Genomic DNA, 21,025 nt, shown 5'->3' with positions numbered 1-21,025 from the left:
CGCTATCATGGTCACCCGCTTCCATTGTCGCGGGTACAAAAGAGACCAAAGGAAGGAATGCTTCCATCTCTATTACCTTAATGCATGGAGGAAGCGAATGCATTTACTACAGCACTTCGTCTTTTTCATTGCTCCTTCCATGTGTTGCCTAGTGAAGCATCCCGGAGACATTTCTGTAGGGAAACTTCAGGGGACTTGTCCCCGTAGGAATAATTCTTCAGGCTCGGCACCTCTGCCGAGGAGTAATGGACAGCGACACGTCTTTCGTGTTCGTAGAGTGACTCCCTCACGCTGTACATTCACCTCAATAGATATACATTCACCCAAGGGTGCTCTAGGGCACCCGTAACGAGGGAAGCGACGGCAAGGCTCCCTACAAGTCGGGAGAAGCAAAGGGAGGATGTCATCCGAAATGGTCAGCCCTTCTTTCATAAGGGGCAACAAAAGGTTGCCGGCCGTCTGCCGGCTATTGCCAACCTGGAGTACGAGACCGTCGTACATGTCCAACACCACGTTCACCATATTGTACGTGACCAACATCCTGTTCGTCAAGTTTCTTTATCAACTCAAACTGAAACTGCTTTCTAACAGGACAAAGCTACCGGTAAAAAAAAAAAAAAGTCCCGTACTGGACTGAATGTTACTGAGGAGGCGCGACCCCACAAAGAGTCGCATTTGGAGACTGTCCAGGAGGTCTATCCGGGCATCGAATCAAGATTGTCATCTCGCTATCAATAGAGTGAGATGCGAAGTTGCAAAAATATATTCTTTATATATTTCTTCTCCACGATCCGACGAGAAAATGCGGTCGTAATCCAGTCGTTGTTCACTAGAATGGGCTTTTGACTTACGTCAGAGCATAGCGCGATTGAACGGCGATAGTGGCAGAAGCGATGTTTATTTCATTAGCAAAGCTTTCGACAAAGATCGGCGACCGGACGCCACCCTTTGTATATGCCCTTCGGGTGGTTAGCACCCGCCAGCCCGCAGAATAGCTGAGCGGTCCACCAACCTTGATCTTTCCCACTCTCTTCCCCCTTGTTGTTGCTTTTCAACTCCTTCTTTCTACGTCTACTTTCACCCTTTCCTGAAGGATGGTCGTCGCTGGAAGACATAAATGCCTTTTGAAAGTAAAACGAGCATCTTTCCCCTTCTCTTTTTATTTACCTCCCGTATATAAGGCCCAGGGCGACACCTAAGACTTCTGGTTCTTCTAGCTGTACCCATAGTTTCTAGTCTGCACAAGATGGAGGCTATCGTGCCGACCGTGCTACAAGACATATACAAATCGCTCCAGTTTCGGGACCCACGAACGAAGGATTTCCTTTTTCTGGACGGTCCCAGCTACATGGCTATGTTGCTCCTCGGGTACCTGTATGTCGTCAAAGTGTGGGGACCGCGGTACATGCAACCGAGAAAACCTTACGACCTCAAACGTGTGATCCTATTCTACAACGCGTTCCAAGTCGTCGCGAACGTGTACTTCGTGACCACAATTCTCTACTACGCCTTCTGGGGCCTCAGCTACAGCCCCATCTGTCAAGGAACCTCGTACAGTGATGACGCGCGTACCATGAACCTTCTCCGAACGCTGCACGGCTATTTGTTTGTGCGCATCATCGACTTTCTTGACACCATATTCTTCGTCATGAAGAAGAAGTTCTCGCACGTCTCCAACCTGCACGTTATCCACCACACCATCGTGGTCTTCAACGGTTGGATGTTCCTCAGAATAGGAGCCGACGGACAAGGTGTTCTTGGCGTCGCTGTCAATTCCATGGTTCACGTTCTCATGTACACCTATTACTTCTTGAGCGCCTTCGGTCCAGCAGTGCAGAAGTACCTCTGGTGGAAGAAATACCTCACCAGGATTCAAATCGGACAGTTCTTCTGGATGATCTTCCACGTCTGCATTCCTATTTTTAAGGAATGCGGGATGCCAATTGTTCCGTTCGTCTACGTTGCTCTTCCGCAGGTGATTTTAATCCTGGCGTTGTTCGTCAACTTTTACGTACACTCTTACGTGATGCGGACTAAGAAAGATGACGTCACAAACTCGTGCTTCATGCAAGCCTCAAAATGCAACGGGACCGTGATGCATGCAAATGGTTTTGCAGTGAAGAAACATACGTGATGAATGCTCGCAAATGGTATAGAGACAATGAAAGACAGTGTTCTGACGTTTGCTCGTAATTTTTACATTACATGGGTGTAAATATGATGTAAATATAAGCTATGCAATGGAAATCGAGTCAGGTCATTGGTGATTCACAACTGTTCAGTGTTCACTTATGTTTTTACCTGTTGTATCGTTTGGTCCGCGTTACAGGAGAAAGGATTGCCGTGACCTTGGTCAGAGTTCTTATACATAGGGTTCATCCGCCGTCGGCCCTCTCGTGTTATATAATGTCGTCAGACATGTTTTGTAACATTATGCTAAGCGCTGGTTTATAATCAGCTACTACTTGTACATATTGTTATACGTCGTTGTTGGTTGCATTGTTGAAAGTGTACTTAAGGCTGCCATTTCATTCTTCACGAACATCATTCACCCTCTTGCTGTTGTCTTACTGTAAGAGTGTCGTTTAGCATCAGCTTCATCTTTTTGAATGAAAATAAACATGTTGTAGTGCAATAAACTGTCCGTGTAGTTCATGCGAGTCCTCAAATGCATAGGATGTCGGAATTCGAGATTTCTCGGGAAGCCTGTAAGTAACAATACGAGTCTTCCAATCCGTTATTGAATGAGGAAGTGATACAAATAATTGTTATATGTTTTCTGATGCAACATGCGACCTCCTCAGGCTTTCAGCGTCGGCTGAATCGACATCAGCATCGGCTATCGAAAACAGTATAATTGGTGTCGTGCTTTCCGGAATGGAATACTATTTTCAAACTCGGGAGATAAAATCTGGGTCTTACTTCTCAGCTGTAATCCCGCGGTGAAATCATGCGGAACAGTCGAATTCCTGCGTTATCGGACGAGAAAAAGACGAAAGAGAGCTCTAGGTCCTAGTAGATCGGACACAAGCGATTTTAGTACATCGGAAGGTGTTCACGATAACAGTTCCGATATCGTGATAAGCCAATCACCCTGCTTCTTTGCAACCGAGCGACATCACATTGCTACTCCAGGATATAACGTCCTTTATCATATCGTTTTCATATAGTTCTTCCGATATACTAAAACTCGCTCTAATAGGGATTTTTAATGCATCGGATGCATTCTACGAAAACCATACGCTAAAGGAAGCTGTCAAATCAAAGATCGGAGACTTGATGTTAGCCCCTTCCAAGAAATCAGACGATTAGTTTAAAATATTTTCGGAAATATTATTGTGAGTACCATCCGATGTACTAAAACTCCCTTATTAGCGAGTTTCAGTGCGTCAGAATAATTCTACAAAACGATACGATAAAAGAAGTTATCAAATTCATGCTTACCGATGTGATGTCACTCGCTCTAAAGAAAGAGCGTGATTGGCTTATCATGTTCTCGAAACTGTTATCGTCAACACCTTCCGATGTATCCTTCACCGCTTGTTGCAGGTCCCCAAACCTGAAGAAGTGCAGCCTACTGCACGAAAGTCTTGTTTTTAATTTTTATATATAGTAAACAGTTGATGCCCTTAACCGTCTTCGGTATTTTTGGCTCTACTAAAACTCCCTACAATCTACGATAACGATGCGATGCGATGCGATGCGAAAATCAATCAATCAAGGTAGCTGTCAAATTGAAGTCCGCAGTGGAGTCGGCCACTTCAAAGCCCGATTGGCTTATCACGATTTCGGAACCGCGCATGAACGGCCTCACCACACCCGCCACCGCCACCGAAGGTGAGAGAGAGAGAGAGAGAGAAAAAAAAAACGTAAACAAACAACTTCTGCCGTTCGCATTGTTAATGCACACTTACTGTTGTTTGTATGTTTGCTTGTAAGGAAAAAAAAAGAAAGAAACAGATGAGAAACTGAACTCGTCTCCGGACTTGTTCTGCTAATCCTAACATAAATTCGCACCCCACCCCCCAAAAATACTTCTCGGGTGCTCTACTCGCAACTTCGCTATTCACTATTCAGAAGTCCACTATTCACAATTATCCCAAGATCATGCACGGAGAATCCTAGAATCTACAGGTTTATTATTACTCGTGGTTGTCTTCTTTCCCCCTGCAAGTATAAGTCGACGCAAGATTGTCTGATGTGATTCCTCGATCTTATCGGACCTTGCTTTCTTCAATGGAGAAGGGATATTACGAGCTTACGCGTGTAAACACTGCATAATTACAGGAAAAAAACACACACACACCTTTGGAATTGATAATTGATTGGCGACGGCACGTGTTCGAGGAAAGTTCTTGCCTTGGAAAGATCTTGCGGTTGCAGTAACAAGGGTAGGTTCAACGAAGAAGCCGGAAGTTAATACAGCCGGAGAAAGGTTAACAAAGCAATCGCGAAGGGACGTACTTCTTAATTCTGTTAATCCAAGCAGCCTACTAGCCTATAATCCAAGTGTTGCAGAGACAGGTTGGCGGTGGGGGTGGGGGTGGGAACCAGAAAACTGGACTGGAAATATTCTTTATATTTTTGTCGGCCATAGCTACCAGGCATTGTTGGATTACAATGAACTTCGAACTTCTTTTGGACCCAGATGTCTTTTGCTTTAATAATTCGCCGTTATGATAGGGCACTTCAAGAAGCATGTGAGTCTCACCTCTCATAGAAGATGCGTATACGAAGAGGGGAGTCAAGTCCTGTAGATCACATAAACAAAATACAGAAGCCGACACTGAAGATTTTTGTTTAAGTTTAATTTGTACAAGCTTTCGCGTGGAGGTCCACGCTTCCTCAGGTACCACAGGTACCACCACAGGTACCACCACAGGTACCACAGGTACCACAGGTACCACAGGTACCTCAGGTACCTGAGGAAGCGTGGACCTCCACGCGAAAGCTTGTACAAATTAAACTTAAACAAAAATCTTCAGTGTCGGCTTCTGTATTCTCTCATAGAAGATATCAACAAGAAATATACGATGACGATGGCATGTGGTGCTTCACCGCTAGACAGCGGTAACGATACTCCGTTACATACGAGGCATTAGATAAGTGATATGGGAATGAGATGGGAATGACATACATAAAAGCGCTACAGACAGACGAAGGAGGGACGCCATTACAGACAGAGCTGCGCCGATTTCAGCACCGATTTATTTCGGCAGCACCTCTAGAATCAAACTCGCCGGAAACCTATACATTCTTTATCTGTTAAAACGACAGATGGCATACTGATGCGTTTATCGCCTCCTCTGTAGATCAAGCAGGTCTTCAAAAATCACCCGTTCCTGTTTCTTATCGAACCGCCATCTTATATCTTATCTTACCGCCATCCTTATATGCGTGCCTTTCGTTTCAGCTAGACACCCGCACTCTTTTATATGCGGCCCTATATATTGAAGGCACACTACGGTCATTTAGGCGGTCATTTACACACCGCCCCTTTGTGCAATGAAGCCAGAGCTCTTTTTTTTAATATTTCGTGTTAGCGCCGCGAAGCAACTGTGGCCACGAGCGGCGTACAGATGTGGACAGATGGAGAGAGAATAGCAGGAAGGAGCGAGGAACAGGGGGGTTAGTATGCGTCCTGGGCCGACTTCAGTGGGAACTGTGCCGGCATTCGTTTGGACAAGTCTTCGGAAAAAGCTAGGGAAAGCCTCAGACAGCCACAGCCGGTGGTAGGATTCGAACCCACCACCTCCCAGTCTTCAGCACGACCATGGCTACCACCAACGAGGGAACGCTTTGAGCCACTCGGCCATGCCGCTGGTCCGCAGCTCACCTGGGGGGAGGCGGGATATATTTATTAGACGAAAGGGAAACAAAACGGGGAAAAGGTCAGCCAAACGGGACGTCGGCTTGCTATTCCGCAACAACAGGAAAATTAATGAAGATGAAGAAAGAATAATAAAATAAATAAAAGAAAAGAAGAAGAATGAAGATGAAGGAAGAAGAATAAAATGAAAAGAAAAGAATGAATAAGAAAGCAAAGAAGACGAATGGAGATGGAGCTCACCTGGATGTCGTACATAACTCCGGTGGTGCATTCAACCTCTTCCCCCTCTTGCGTTGGCGAATTCCGCATGCCTAATACTGCACCTATTATACACTGTGCCCTCGTTGTCGACCTTTCTCGTCATGAAAGAAAGCTTTCTGCCACCACTACACACCACCCTAACCTCGAACTTCTTTGCCGCCCTGATGAGATGATGAGCCCAACAACCCGTATAGATGTCTGATGGTTACTGTATCACTCTAAGAAAAAAAGAGGAGTATACATTCAATTCAATTCAATTCATTTATTTCACTTAGAAAAGTGGGGAAACCCAGGACAAAAAGCTGCACAATGCAGCTTGACAAGGTCCCGGGACCCTTTGTCTTACCAGTGGTGTAGAAATAAAAGCTAGATAGTGAAAAAGCACAACTGAGACCTTGCATATAGATAATACGTGCCGCTTAATTCAGCCTCGCGATACACACAACAAAAATAATAAGTTGACAAGACAAGAAATTGTGCGTGAATACATGTCATAGGCAAGTGTCTGAGAGGGTGAAAAATACGCGAGATATACTGTACTCAAACATTGACAACAAAAGTTAAGACAATTCTGACCACAATAAAGTCGCACAAAGTCTGCCCCTCTCGACGCTCAATATTTGAGGGATTCACAACAACAGCATAGGCATCTGATAAGTAATCTTCTGTTTCCCGTAGTTTGTCCCGGTGTAGTAATTGGACCTTCTAGTTCCCTAGACTGCAATTACTCCATTTTAGTCCCCTAACCCCGAAATTTACTCCCTAGGACTGGAAATAGTCATTCAACTTCCCCTGAATGCAACAGTCTACGTACATATGTGCTCTTCGTCAATTTCATGGAATAAGGCTATATATAACTTAGCTATAACTTAGCAATTTACCACCCACACAAAGGAAATAATAGTTAGAGGCTCTTCCTCGCGAAATTTGGCCCAACCCATGTCGGAAGATTTTATATCACTCGAGATATCATGGTTGACGGTTTAGTTCAAAGAAATTTTCATTCATGCACACGAATTATGTAACTAACTCGACTCTGTCTGTTCCATAAGATATATTACTACAACGAAACACTAAAACTCCATTTAATTGCACATCCATCATACGTCTCATCAAGGCTTGATCATCGCCAGAAAGTTGGTGTCCCATCCTGCACTACTAAAACGTGTTTTGACTCATTTTTACCTAAAACCTCACTGGAATGGAATCATCTCCCGGGTCACCTTACCTCCATCACTGACGGTAGACAGTTCAGAAAACTGCTTCACGACCACTTGAATGCAGCGTAAGATTATTTAAGCTTTACAGATACTAATCTGATTGTCCACCAGTGATACTATCTATGCTCGTGTTTTTGGTTCGTTGTGTTTTTTTTTTATTTTTTTTTATTCCACATTGTTCCTGCTTTGTTTCAAGCCCCTCCCCTCTTTAATGCTGTAGCCCTGAGGGTAAATAAATAAATAAATAAACTGTTAGAATAGAGCGTGAAATGCACTCCTCACTCTGTGACACGTTTGGATCAATGCATGCACAAAAATGGGGCAACAAAGAGACAAGGAATCACACACCACATCTGCTACTCACAACTAAGAAATTGAATTTCTACAGAGCCGCTTAAAAGTATAAGAGGTAAACAGGGAAGTGGGCAAATTTTTCTCATTGCCTGTATCGCCTGTAAGTATAGTATATGCCTGTATGCCAGTAAGTGTATATGCCGGTATAGGCATGCATGCCTGTAAATATAGTATAGAATAAGTGACTTTTTGTCATGGCCTGTAAGTACAGTATAGAAGTTAAGTTAGCGGGAAAACAAGGACCGCCGCAGCACTGGCAAGGCATTGGCAAGGTATTGCCCTTGCCCTTGCCAATGCTGGGGCGGTCCGTGTTTTCCGGTATGTGGACTATTTCCTCGTCTTCTCCCATCCACGAGTCAACACGAGCGGGAGGTCACTAGCTGAAGAAGGGATCTTGGATGTTTTCAAGAAACAGGTGAGAGGCCTTACGCTCACTTACGAACCCCCTTGTCAAAACACCTTTCAATTGCTTGGCCTAAAAATCCACAAGGTGAAGCACAATCTTTGCTGGTCTTACAACCCGAGGCCAAAAAATTCCATACTACTACACTGCTCGGCGCATTCAAAGATCGTAAAAAGGCATGCCAATGCCCATAGAAAAGATAGGACACAACGAAGTAGGCCGCGCAGGGCAGACCAGTTATCGTTCCACATGATCATCAGGTCCTGCGCAATCTAAATAAGGTAGCACTGAGATACGATGTCCCCCTGCTGGGAGGACCTCGATATTCCAGGTTGCGAAATCCCCAGTCTCAATTTTCCCGGTCGCAAAATAAATAAATTACTTGATTGATTGCTTAATAAGTGTGAACATTCCTACTTTGCAGCCGCGCAATGGCTACTAAGTGCTGCGCACCCAGTAATGCCAAGTACAAACAGTATTATATGGCCATTATAATCAATTTTCACGTATACTCGTACGCACGTGCACACACGGCTTACATCTTCTTATTTATTATGAAATGTCGTCCTGTTTCGTTGTTGTTTAGAGAGAGGTAGTCAGCCTGTTATGCACTGTACACATATAACATCAGAAAACTGGAACAAATCCTGGAACCAATGCACCTCGTGCTTGCCGGTAAATTTTGCCGTCAACCTCGACAAGCGTGAACTAAACATATTTTTTCAATTAGCTACACAAATTGATACGCTTCACATCCATTGGCCTTCTGAACCCTCACTGTCCACTTTTGTCTATGGCTTCTCGAATGGTGCCGAGAACACCATCTATGGGTATGTTGTAGTACAAATGCACCACGTCTATTGACATGAGGCTCCATTCATCCGGTTTCAGGTGCTGTAAGAATTCCAGCACTTCTTGCGAGTTGCGCCCTTCTAAAAGGGAGGGGGGGATATGTTTATTAAGCAAAAAAAAAGGAAAGGTCAGCCAGACGGAGGTCGGCTTGCTATTCCAAAAAAATGGAAAATGGGGGAAGAAAAGAAGAGAAAAAGAAAAAGAAGGAAAGAAAAGGAGAAGAAAAAAGAAGAAAAGGGAAAGAAAAGAAAAGGAAAAGAAGAAAAGAAAAGGGGAAGACGAAGAAGAAGAAAACCCATAAAAGGGCCCTCCACAGTGAGTTCGGATAGCATCTTTTGCAGCGTGGAACTGAGCCACACTTGCAATGTATGTCTGGCTGTTGCAATAGACCTAAAGGTGACCCTTCTTTGTGCGTTTTCATGTCACGTCAAGTCACGTGCGGCTTTGCTCTAATGCACGTCACGCGAGAGCTCGCTGCGGCTTTTACTCGGGACCAACTGCGGCATAGAAAAAAAATCGATTATAAATCGCGCGCTACGATTTCTTCTGAAATATTTTACACGGTGGTTGTGAGGAGTATTAGAAATCATAAGACGGTGTTTCCCAGACCCATGTTTTCGACCGGACTGTCACTTTTAAAGGGGTTGAGAAACCACGCGGATAGACCTTTGCCTCTGGCAGAGTCTGTTCGCCTTACTCCACGCACTCCGTACTCAAAGTCTCACCTCCCACCTCCTATTATTTTTTATGCTACAGGGTTTTAAAAATCTCAAATTTTTGAGGCCACCGCCGACCGTGGCGCCAAACGGTGCCGGGCAGCTCCATGAAGTTGGCGGGAAGTGACGCCTTGACCGGTTGCTCTATGGCTCTACGTCATAGCCCTTCCGCTCATTTCACTTCGCCGCGTCGCGTCCTCGCGCTCGCCGCGGCCCTGTTTACAGGCGTCGTCATGAGAACGGGAACTCCGCACTTCCGTGGCGCGCTCGGTACTACGTCATACCGAGATCGGGCGAGGAGGAGGCGAGCCAAGAGTGAAAAGATCTCCTCATATTCAAAGCGTCGTAACTCCGTGGCGCGGAAGCGCAGCGGAAAGGGTTTCGACGGAGATGTTTGGCACCAATAGATCTACATTTCAAACATAATTTTGTGTAATATTTGGATTTGGATTCACAACCCCTTTAAGTCCTGAATATCGTGTTCTACGGCCTTACCCTCCGGTCTGAGTCTCTTCTAGTCCTATAACAGGTATAACGTTGTTGTAGACACAAACCGATCCCTCTCTCGCTCCGGCAGTCTTGCACCTACGCTGTGCACGATCCCAAGTAGCCGTACCTTGTTTTCCGGGTACTTCGGGGAACACTTTTTTTGTCGGTTCGATTACTTGTCTTTCCATCCAGGTTTATGTTCCCTATCGTCGATACCGGACAGGCCACCTCTTCCTTACTTTTCCTCAATCTCCCACATTGATGCAACACCACCTTCAAATTTTCGTCCGTTCTATATACTTGCAACCTCTTTGGGAATGGGAACGAGTTAAGTAGTTTACAGAGCGATTGAAGTATCCTTCCGCGGCTGTGAAGTACACCTACAGAGCAAAGTGGAGAAAAAAGAAGCATCAAGGATCATTCACGAGTATCATTATGTATAAAATGGCAACAGATAACGTGGGACTAAAGCCGTTAGGGTCTTGAAATATTTATAGAAAATGCCAAAACATCTAAGGATGGCTCTCTTTTTCGTCTTTGTCATCCAATCAGCAGTAGAAGCAAAATATAATCAGACACGCAGATACAAACATGACTGCCCCATGCCCGCCAGCAAGGTTGATACATCACGTTAAGGGCAGATGCTGAGATAAGTTGTGTTACTAAACAGCAACTTGCTCGCGACACCCGTCCGTGCCAAGAACTCAGGTAAGATAATAAACGTAGAACAAGTATAGTGTGTGTGTGTGCGTGTGTGTGTGTTGGGGGGGGGGGGGGGGTGATGGCAAGAACAGCTTGGCCTTGCGGGCCCTGGAGGAGGGGGGAGGGTGTACCATGGTCGGAAAATTTTGCGAATTGAGGACGGGCCTGTACAGGTTTTCTAATAGACCTCTCCCTGTTTGTAAACAAATGACGTCATAGTGTTCGACAGCGCCATCAGTTTGGTAGAGTTGAACTATGCTCGAAGCTATGGGTCAAGCTATGGGGAACAAGGTCGCGCCCGAAAACCACGGTCTTGAGGGGATTACGATGATCCCTGAAAGGGATGTGACGTTCGTTCCTACTTTTCTTTCAATAGGAGGCTGCGAACAAGCGTCCATTCGTGGAACCCAGCCCTCCCCTTCCAATCTGTTTCGGTTTCTGTCTGTCTACCAATGTCATGATGACGTTTCTCGGGTAGCGGTTTATTGCGTGTTTCTGTGTTTGGCTAACACGAGCTTCGGCAGACACCTTTGCCCCAGTAGCCACTGAGATCCCAGAGTTTTAGAAGGCTTCGTACGAGATGGGTCGACGTATTAGTGACAATGAACATGCCGTCCGGCATGCAATAAGCTCCCGAGTTGATTCAAGCGAACCTGAAGTCTTGACGCATAACGATGTCAGTGGAGCAAAGTGGCTTAAAGTGGCGTGTAACGTTAGCATCTCTGACCGGAAATCAGGAGGGTCCAGGTTCGAGTCCTGGTGTCCGCACATTTTTCTTGGGTCGTTTAACTTCATTGAGCAAAGTGGAACTTCACTCCACGACTTCACTCCACTTTATAGCCTCACACACTCCTACTTCATTTTTCTTACTGTTTCCCTACATTTTTATTGATTTCTTCCTTCTTCCTGTTCCTCCCTTTTCATTTCTCCTTTAGCCCCACACGGTCGTATCGTCCTCCGTGCCCAGTGCATTAGGCATGGCGGATCTCGGATCCGAAACCGAAGGGTGCATCCTGTTACATAACTTTCGCTTCGCTGAAAAAGACAAAGAAAAATCAATTCCTCACAACGGTCATGTTATTCTCGTCAGAAAGAAAAGAAGGGTCATTTCGATTCACAGATTGGTTCGTCGAACAATGTTGAATCATGGCCCATCGCCTGCTCTGCTGTGAAAAGCGAAAGGCCGTGGTTGAACTACCGAGATATTGGCTAACGTAGTATTGGCTAGGGGCCATGTACACATGTCAATAAGAACAGCAGTGTTGATGTCCCTGCCAAGGACGCCGCCAAGGGCTTCCAGGGAAGGATGCCAATGGTCAGACATGTACCATGTTTCTGTCAAGACACCATTGTGGATTGCTGCGGTTGTGGTGGTGACGAACACCGGCTTGCTGTTGTTGGCCTCACGAATGTGGGCTGCGTCACGACTGTAGCCAGGATGAGATGAGATGGTGTGATAACAGATGAAGGAATGATGACGGCCGAAAGTTAAGATCTAGGGAAGTCACTGCTGCGGTGGTGGTGGTGATGGTGAAAGGGCTTGCCGTTGCGTTGCGTCACTGCTGCAGTTCTTTGTTAGACGCGCTATTATCCACTCAGGAAGATGAACATTGCCTTGAGGTTTTAGTGGGCCATCGTCGACAGCAGTGGAATTGGTAGGCTTACAGCTGGCAATGCCGTATGTGGATCATATATTGTGACTGGTCTCCAAGCCATGACGTAATTCTTGGGAAGTGCCTGTATCGCGCCAATGTTGTGGTATATTATCATAACATATAGATATCAATAGATACAGGCCATGGCACATTAATTCAGAGGATTCCTGGACGTTGCAGGCATACGCGGTAACAAAGCTGTTGATGAGTTAGGGGATATAGCACATCTATCGTCAACGAAACGTCTAGTGACATGTCCCAAGCCAGACGTGAAAAACTGGTGGAAGTAGCTGACAGATAACATATAAAGGAGGCACTGTGTGCAAGGCGACAGTCGCTCATCCTTGCAACACCAGGTAGACCCGCGGAGGTGAAATTCCGTGTTCCGCGTCTCTTTCTTGTTGTTTTCTTTCTTAAACTTAAACGATTTCTTGTAATAAACGATAACGCCCCCCCCCCTCCCCGTTCAGCATACCAGGACCAATTCAGACACATTTGCATCGATTTCGCTGTCGCCCATGAGCTGTCGATTTCACAAAAAAATATAAAAAAAAGAAAGAAAGAAACAGCACCATTGCGATTTTTCGTGCTCAGCAAGTAACGCAATAAAAATGCAAACCACCGTCATGTACAGCGAAAACCTTTATGACCATATAAATCAGGTGGTTTCAAATGTATTATTCGGCGTATCTATTAAACAATGACATCCTCATGTTAAGCACCCTGTGTCCATTGAACCCTTGTGCGCGTCCGTTTCGACTGTCGAGTTTGTATGGGCTCCGTCATGCATTAATTACAGATGAACCATTTCGCGAACCGGTAACACAATTTCGGCTCAGTTCTCTTCCAGTTCAGGAAGAACCATTGTTCATTACCCTTAATTATCTATTTATTATTTATTTTTTCTGCTGCAAACGTGTACACACGCGCTGCCGTGTACTTCCTCACATCCAAGAGGGTTTCGAAGTACGTGCACACTCGTTGAACGTACATTCATGCACGTTGGATGTAAGAACCCGTTGGGAAGGGGGCGATGTATTTATTAGAACAAAGGGAAAAGAAAGGGAGGAAAGGTCATGCTATTGCGCAAAAAAAGGAAGAAAGAAAATTAAACAAAATAAAAAGAAAAGAAAATATGCACGTACTATGGGCACGTTGGATGTAGTGACCTATGGACGTATCAAATGGGTGTAAGCACACATTGGATGTAACGGCTTGTGGGATGTAAAGGCATGATGCATGTACTGTCTAGCATTTGGATGTATCAGCACGATGGATGTAATGCCATTAAATCCATCGTGCTGATACATCCAAATGCTAGACAGTACATGCATCATGCCTTTACATCCAACAAACCGTTACATCCAATGTGTGCTTACACCCATTTGATACGTGTGGATGTAATGCCATTAAATCATCCTCATTTTTTTTCTTTCAATCATCATCATCATCATCATCAATGCCATTAAATCATTACTGTTGTTCTCCACCCTCTGTTCCTGGCTTACCACATCCATGTAAAACACCGTGGTGCCGTGCTACGCTGACGGAAAGACATGGTCATTCGCCGTGTCTGAAAGCGACATTACGGGACATGGTGAAACAACTGCAGCAAAAAGACTTGGACACCAGTTCGTTCACCATGTGCACGTACTAACTCCTCCTGTACAATCCGTTCAGTGACATTATGGGTATCAGTGAGTGATCAGTATTTCTTGACTTTCTCTCTCACATCGACGAAAGCGCGCAACCTTCATAACGTGCTTTCTTCACCGTGAAAGTTGACTTACATTATTAATTTGCCCTTGGACATAGCATTGAGAAGGACGCGCGATATCGCATCGATATCAGACAGGCGTTACTCAACCGCCTGTGACGCTTAGGAATATAACGATCTTTTTGACGATGTCTACAAAGTATTGCCTGAAGGTGGAGCTACCGGCAGTTTCCAGATACTCATTCATTAGCTGACAACGGATGTAGTAGTTCTTCTCTACGCTTGAGAGCCCTGAAATCAATGCACGCGGCTCTTGTTACGTTGTACACTTTCGGATTTCACGCGTTCTTTCTTACCAGGAAAAAAAAAAGCTCCACGCAAGGCGTACGCTGTTGGAAACAATTGCGATGGTGTTTCTCCACATGCTCTGAAGCTTTCCCATTCACATCTCGGCCCTAAGACGAATGCTTAAAAAGTTAGGTAATTCATTGTGCCTAATTAATTAATCAGCCGCCATGAAATAATACTGGCGATTAAAACACGCGACCTCACTATATTCTATAGTTGATTTCATTCGTTTTTTTTTTAGGCCCGGGTGGACGTTAGCTGGGACACCGTACAGATCCAACAATACACATCCAGAAGGCTTGTAGAGCTATAGTCGTGTTCAACTACAGAAGGGAAAGAAATCGAGTTCGCCAACTACATACGCCGTTGGAGATAAGGAGACGCTATAGCGCGCCAGGAGAAATACTGCAGCGCCACCACGTACCCTCAGCGCCGTCAGTAGGGGAGAGCACTTTCTGCCATAGCTAGTAAACGGCTCTGGCCGCAGCGTAGATTAGATTATCTGGCGCAGGAAGGAGCGTGACCTCTCTGTGTCCAGCCATCCTATCTGCAGTAATATTTTCAAAGCTGACGGACTGGATTCCTTTTCCTTCTTAAACTGAACACGACGGAGTACGCTATGGCGTCTGCTGGCCCACATATTGACAAAGTAAATGCTGCTTTCAGCGTCAGAGGAACGGAGATTGTTTTCCACGAAGAACTAACTGCCACAGAAAAACATACCACAGAAATGTAAGGTTACCGTTGGTAATTTTAACATTTTCCTTGCATGAAACTTAAAACCTTGGTTCAGTGGAGGTCTGCCAGATAAGCATGAAGTTCACCCAATGTCGTTTTCATCGTGTATCTGTTGTTGTTCCAGCTGGACAGTTGATGAAGTGTTGAAACGCAGACTTTGTGGTTTGAGTGCATCTGGCTGTTCAACTTGATTCGTGAATTGTCTATGCGGTGATATTCCAATTCCCTGCCAAATGATGATGGTGATGAGAACAGAACAGCATAGAGATCTAGGTCACACATGGCGTGATATCGACTATTCCAGAGCGACTGTGTTCTACTCCATTCGAATGTGTATTGGCTTAATTATTATTTTGCTCAACGCACTATATAGATAACTGGAACGAATTCTCACTGACGTTTACCTCCTTTACCAGCGGCCAAGTGGATAAAAGTATTCCCTTGTTGGTGGTAGCTCCAAGGTTGTGCTTTAGACTGGAAGGTAGTGGGTTCGAATCCTACCATGGCTGTGCTGTCTGAGGTTTTCCATTTCCGGCAGACTTTCCAGACGGATGATGGTACAGTTCCCCCTGAAGCCGTCCCAGGACACATACTAACCCCCCTGTCTCAAACTCATTCCTGCTATCCTCTTTTAATTTGTCCACGTCGTGTGAAGCTTATAGCGGTGTCCGCCCATTTCATCGAACGCCGTTTCATCGACGCCTGACCAAGGTTCGGTGAGGAGAGCCTCTTACGTATTTCACACGTTGCCGCAAGAAAAAAAAAAAAAAAGCGGCGGCTATCGATTGGATGAAACAGCGTTCGATGAAATGTTTGATTCGTGGGGCTAACAAGGAATAAAACGGAATAACCTTCCTTGATGTCTCGCTTTTGAAAGGCAGGCGTCACTAAACAAACATCACACTTCCGTGGTTGCCGGTTCGAACCCGGCCGAAGACGCCGGCAACATGGTAGCATGGTACAAGTTGCTTCGGCACCCCGTCACTCGCGAGGGACATTCAATACAGTGCGCCGTGTATTGAGATTGCGTGTCCCCAGGAGGGCGACATTAATCCACAGACCGACCGCTGTGGCGTCGCTCATTATCATTGTTGTCTTGCGACGTAAAGCCAGGAATTATTTCCGTGATGCCCTACCGTGGTTCATCATTATTGTGGCTTTTTCATTGAGACCTCCAAATGCCTCGGTAGCACAACCAAATACACACCCTCCAACCTTACCTTCAACTTTCTGCTGAGATAATTTTCTCATACCAGATGACCTTAACGTCATGTACTCGAGCATCGATATAGCGAAAAGAAAGGCAAGCCCGCAAGGCCGTTGTGCCAGAAATAGACCAGCGAGAAAGAAATAAAAATGCCCGCATAGCAGGCCGGTTCTTAACTCCGATAAAGGCACGCCGATTATCTGGAGGCTCTGAAAAGATCACCTTCGATCTTTCGACCGCTCCGACAGGCCCCGCCCCTTTGACGTCATAATGAAAGATGAAGGTTCGATGGGCTTCATCAATGACGTAACCGCATAAGATTATCCGTTTATGGAATTCCAATGAATATCGGAAGATGGCTCCCCTTCAGAGATAAGAACATACTTGTTGACTCTACATCCCACATACGTTCTTGCTTGTAAATGTCAACAGTCTGCCTTGACGACCTTGAGCAGTGGGTCTCGGGTAACGTTCACAGAAACCTCCTCCTATTGATCAGGATTAGGAGCCTTCGCCTTCAGGTATAGTCGATGAGAACGTACTGCCGATGCGTCATTCCGAAAGTTTAATTGGCCATGTACTCTTTCAGTTTCATGCTTGTGCAGAGGAGAGGAAAGGCGACGGATTAGATGTAGAAGATCTCACCTCTTTTAGGACTGTCTACGATATACAACGCATGCGTCCACACAAGCAAAAGAAGAAGAAGAAGAAAAAAGGAAAGGACATAACCACAGAAAGAGTAAAATAGGATTTATACTGACGGCAAAGTGGTATAGAGAATTTGTGTTTGTCTACACAGGTTTCAAATTCAGTGAGTGGAAAGCAACAAGTGAGAAGATTACATGCATGGTTTCACTTAAGAACTTCTTTGTTATTTTAAAATGGTACACACTTGATATGTCTCTCTAAGATAGTTTAAGTTGTTGTTAAAACTGCCATAAAATCGGCCGTGGCCACATCTGGTGTGAAACAACCCAAATTTCAGTGGGGAACACGGGCGCTCATGTATCCAGCATTTATTTGATGTGTATTTGATTTCCACGCTGCGCGCCCGGGCAGGGCAGAGAGCTCGGAAATAGCACGCCACCATGCTGTGCGCCGTAGACGTCGCTGCTCGGTTGGACCCAGTGTTATGTGCATGTAGTTTTGTCGCCGCACTTGATGAGCAAAGCGAAGAGTTGCTCTTTACATCGGCACAGTATTACCCGAAATATTCAGTTTTGTTTTTCTAAAGTGTGATTGGGACAAACATTTTGACTTTGTAGTTTCAGAGCTTAAGCCTGAATTAACGCATTTTATGAGATTGCGCCCCAGCAGCTTTACGCTACGGTCTTGCACGCGCTTTAAAATAAAACTTGATTGTTTTGATACCAGGATAACGTAATATTTGAAGTCGAAACACATTCATTCGGAACCTCGCTACACCATCGATACGACTTCACACGCCTGCTTGTTGCAGATCTTGATAACATACTCAGTAGATAGTACCCGCTAATCGCATTTCTTTTCTTCTTCTTTTTTTTTTTTTTTTTTACTAGCAGTTGTTTCATTGGTTTGTGTGAAGCGTGAAGGCTTCTCAGATCTATTACATCAGCAACAACCTCGGTCTTTCGATGAATGATTTGCTGTTTTACACTCGATACGGCTTCGTTACCATATCGAGCTCGTGCGATTATTCGTGACTTTTACACTCTAGTCTCACGCTGTGTAATCCCTTTGGCTATAACCTTTAACTTTCTTGACGAATTCTGAACCAGCTATTCGATGCAGTGTGGTATCTGGAGCGTAATACGAGTGTAATCATCTGATATACGTAAGTGCATCTACGAAACCTCGTACATTAAATCTGTTTTAAGCGATTACCATTCGAGACAGTAAACAATCTGATTTGCAGTTCAATGTCTTTCGCTTCAGTCTACATTACCTGAAGGTCAGTGATTCCACTGAATCGTGCAGTATGTAGTTCACGCGGTGCTATGACAAGGGCAGTGAATCCTTGTATACATCTCTTGCGATAGAGATATTGATGTTCACTTGTAATCTCTCGGGTTTAATCAAGAGCTAAAGAAGACGGGTGAGCATGTATCGAGTCAAAATACATAACGGCCGAAATGCGATTGAATCGCTCATTCGCCGTTGGGGGGATAACACTCGCGTGGCCTCCAGTGTTGGATCAGAGAGCGTCACACCGAATTATGGATTGGTATTCAACGTTGTAGCTAGTGTTTATCACCAGCCAGCCGTCAGTGGTGCGATAAGCCGTTCCCCGCCCTCTTGAAGGGTACAGGGTACAGGTGGGTGTGCTGGGGAAGGGTGTTCGTCGTGCAGGAAGACCTCACCCCTTTCTTCTCTACGACCTCCCCCCCCCCCCCCCCCCTGGGGGAGGGTGTGAGTGCATTTAAAACTATCTGAGCGTGGGTACCTGAATCACTGAGCTGCAGAAAGGGCGTGGGACTGAAACAGTTGCGTTCCAGAGAAGCGCGCAAAGCCACGAAAAACAGAGCTCATATAGGCACAAGGGTAAAGCTGCGTCGTCGGTATAGCGCACGGTTATCTTACTGTTTTGGAGCTGTTTGTGTAAGAACCGCCTGAATTGGTGGTGCAGTGAGACAGCATGTGTACGTGCGTGCGTGCTTGCGTGGTACGCGGGTTCGAGTTGCGGTGCCGGCTGTGCTGTCTGGGGTTTTTCCTGGGTTTTCCTCAGACGCTTTCAGACGTATGTCGGCGCAGTTCCCTTAGAAGTCGGCCCAGGACGCACACTCCACAGGGCGTCAGTCGTGACGTTGCCCACCTCTGTGAGGCCGACAACGGCAAGCACTCTCGCCATCATCACCACCACCACCACCACCGTGCGTGCGTGCGTGCGCGTGTGGTTTCGCTTGTGTCTTTCATGTCCTGGAGCTGAAGTGGGGGGATATGTTTATTAAGAAACAAGAAAGGAAAGGTCAAGGTTAAGGTATAAACAGGTTAAATCATAAAATGTAGTGTCGTCACTAGATGAAAGAATGTATGCAAAAAGGTAACATGATATCTGACATGTGGCAAATAAAGACAGTTAAGAAACGTAACAAATATTCTGTTTATCCACGGCGACTACGTATGACGATGCAACTTTTACCGGTTGTTACCTTAATGTGAATATCGCGGTAGCTACGGCACCATTTACAGCTAAAAGAAGGCTTTGAAGAAAGGCATTATGTCTCCTGCTTGGTACGGAACCCATCGAAAACGTTAAAGGGGCACTAAATTACAAAACATTCTCTCTCCACCCCCCTGCTCCCCCTCTCCTTCCTGGTGTCCTCTCTCCATGTCTTCACGTCTGTACGGCGCTCATAGCCACAGTTGCGTCGCGGCACTAACACGGACTTTAAAAAAAAAAACTTGTCCACGCCGAACGAAAGATGCTGCTGCCTTGACAGTAACGCAAAAGGAACCAGTCAGTTAGAAAATTAATTAGTTCGATCTCCTTAGCTTTTTAGCGCTGGGTTGTATAATGGAAGCGAGGGAGTCAATTGAGTCGGAAAAAAACGATGCTTCGCAGGACAAACAATATTTGTCTTGTCTCGTACGACTGCACACCTCGACGTTCGTTTCCAAACGCCGCTTCATCCGACGGTACTGCAAGCGGAGCAATATAGATGAGATAAAACCATATCGGATCAGAAAGTCCTCATCACACACACCTCGGAGTAGGCGAGCTTCGCGAAAGAGGAGACCCGGAAAAAACGTCCCCGGGGAAAAAGTGCCCGGAGAAAACGTGCACGCAAAAAACGTCCCCGGAGAAGTCGTCCCCGTTGGGAACCTAGGTTAGAACCGGGTCCTAGGTTAGTTTCCAGAGGTTAGGTTTGTTTTTGACCTATGCGTTTGGGGGGGGGGGGCAGCTCTTCACAGATGAGCACGAGCGCAACGCTATAACGCTGTTTGACAAAAACAACTTTTCTTGACATTTCCTTGCGGAGGCGATTGATTACTCCGGGGACATTTTTTTTCCGCGGGCGATGTTTCTTACACCAGCGAAAGAGCACGCAGTTGTACGTCTTTTTACGTTCTAGCATGTCCTTAGTCCAAATAATGGACATTCAGTACAGAATATACCTACTTCCCGCAGCATACAAATCCCGCAGATGCCATATCGTAGAACATAGGTACTTAGTGCCCCCTAGTAGCAAACCTTCGAGTCTGGACATAGTTATTCCGCTACGACAGAGCCAAGATTTATTTATTTATTTATTATAAATCAATCATGACTCAATATTCAAAATATATCAATACCGTCAGTGAACATTACGCACATGCGCGAAGTTCGAAAGAACCCGCAAAACTTCATAGTTCCCAAAACTTTAACATAATTTTATGATACTTCCGCGTCACACAGATGAGCAATATTTTAGGAATATAGCCGATATAGTGCGAGACACGTAAATTTCAATGTCATAAATTCAGTAGGGTTCTGAAGACACGAGTCTTAGTGACACTTTAATGTACTACATTCGGTATAATTGTAGTTATTTCGTTTTCGTTCCGATAGGAGTC

At 45.4% G+C, this 21,025-nt stretch overlaps 1 protein-coding gene and 1 long non-coding RNA gene across 2 annotated transcripts in view; both read left to right on the top strand.

Annotated features, from left to right (window-relative positions):
* LOC135395266 (uncharacterized) overlaps positions 1–21,025 on the top strand; it is a 174,064-nt gene that overhangs the window by 49,704 nt on the left and 103,335 nt on the right. The gene's annotated exons all lie outside the window — the stretch shown is intronic.
* Positions 931–2,622, top strand: LOC135395261 (very long chain fatty acid elongase 7-like). Its single transcript, XM_064626502.1, has one exon. It carries the CDS (start codon positions 1,247–1,249, stop codon positions 2,132–2,134), a length of 888 nt encoding a protein of 295 aa, XP_064482572.1. The 5' UTR covers positions 931–1,246; the 3' UTR covers positions 2,135–2,622.

This window comes from Ornithodoros turicata, chromosome 5 (assembly GCF_037126465.1).
Source record: "Ornithodoros turicata isolate Travis chromosome 5, ASM3712646v1, whole genome shotgun sequence".
NCBI lineage: Eukaryota > Metazoa > Arthropoda > Arachnida > Ixodida > Argasidae > Ornithodoros > Ornithodoros turicata.
The sequence above is the reverse complement of the archived record's forward strand: the minus strand, read 5'-3'. Positions and strand labels throughout refer to the sequence as shown.

Excerpts from the sequence above, each read along its gene's own strand:
- LOC135395261 (XM_064626502.1), top strand. The coding sequence starts at position 1,247 with ATGGAGGCTATCGTGCCGACCGTGCTACAAGACATATACAAATCGCTC.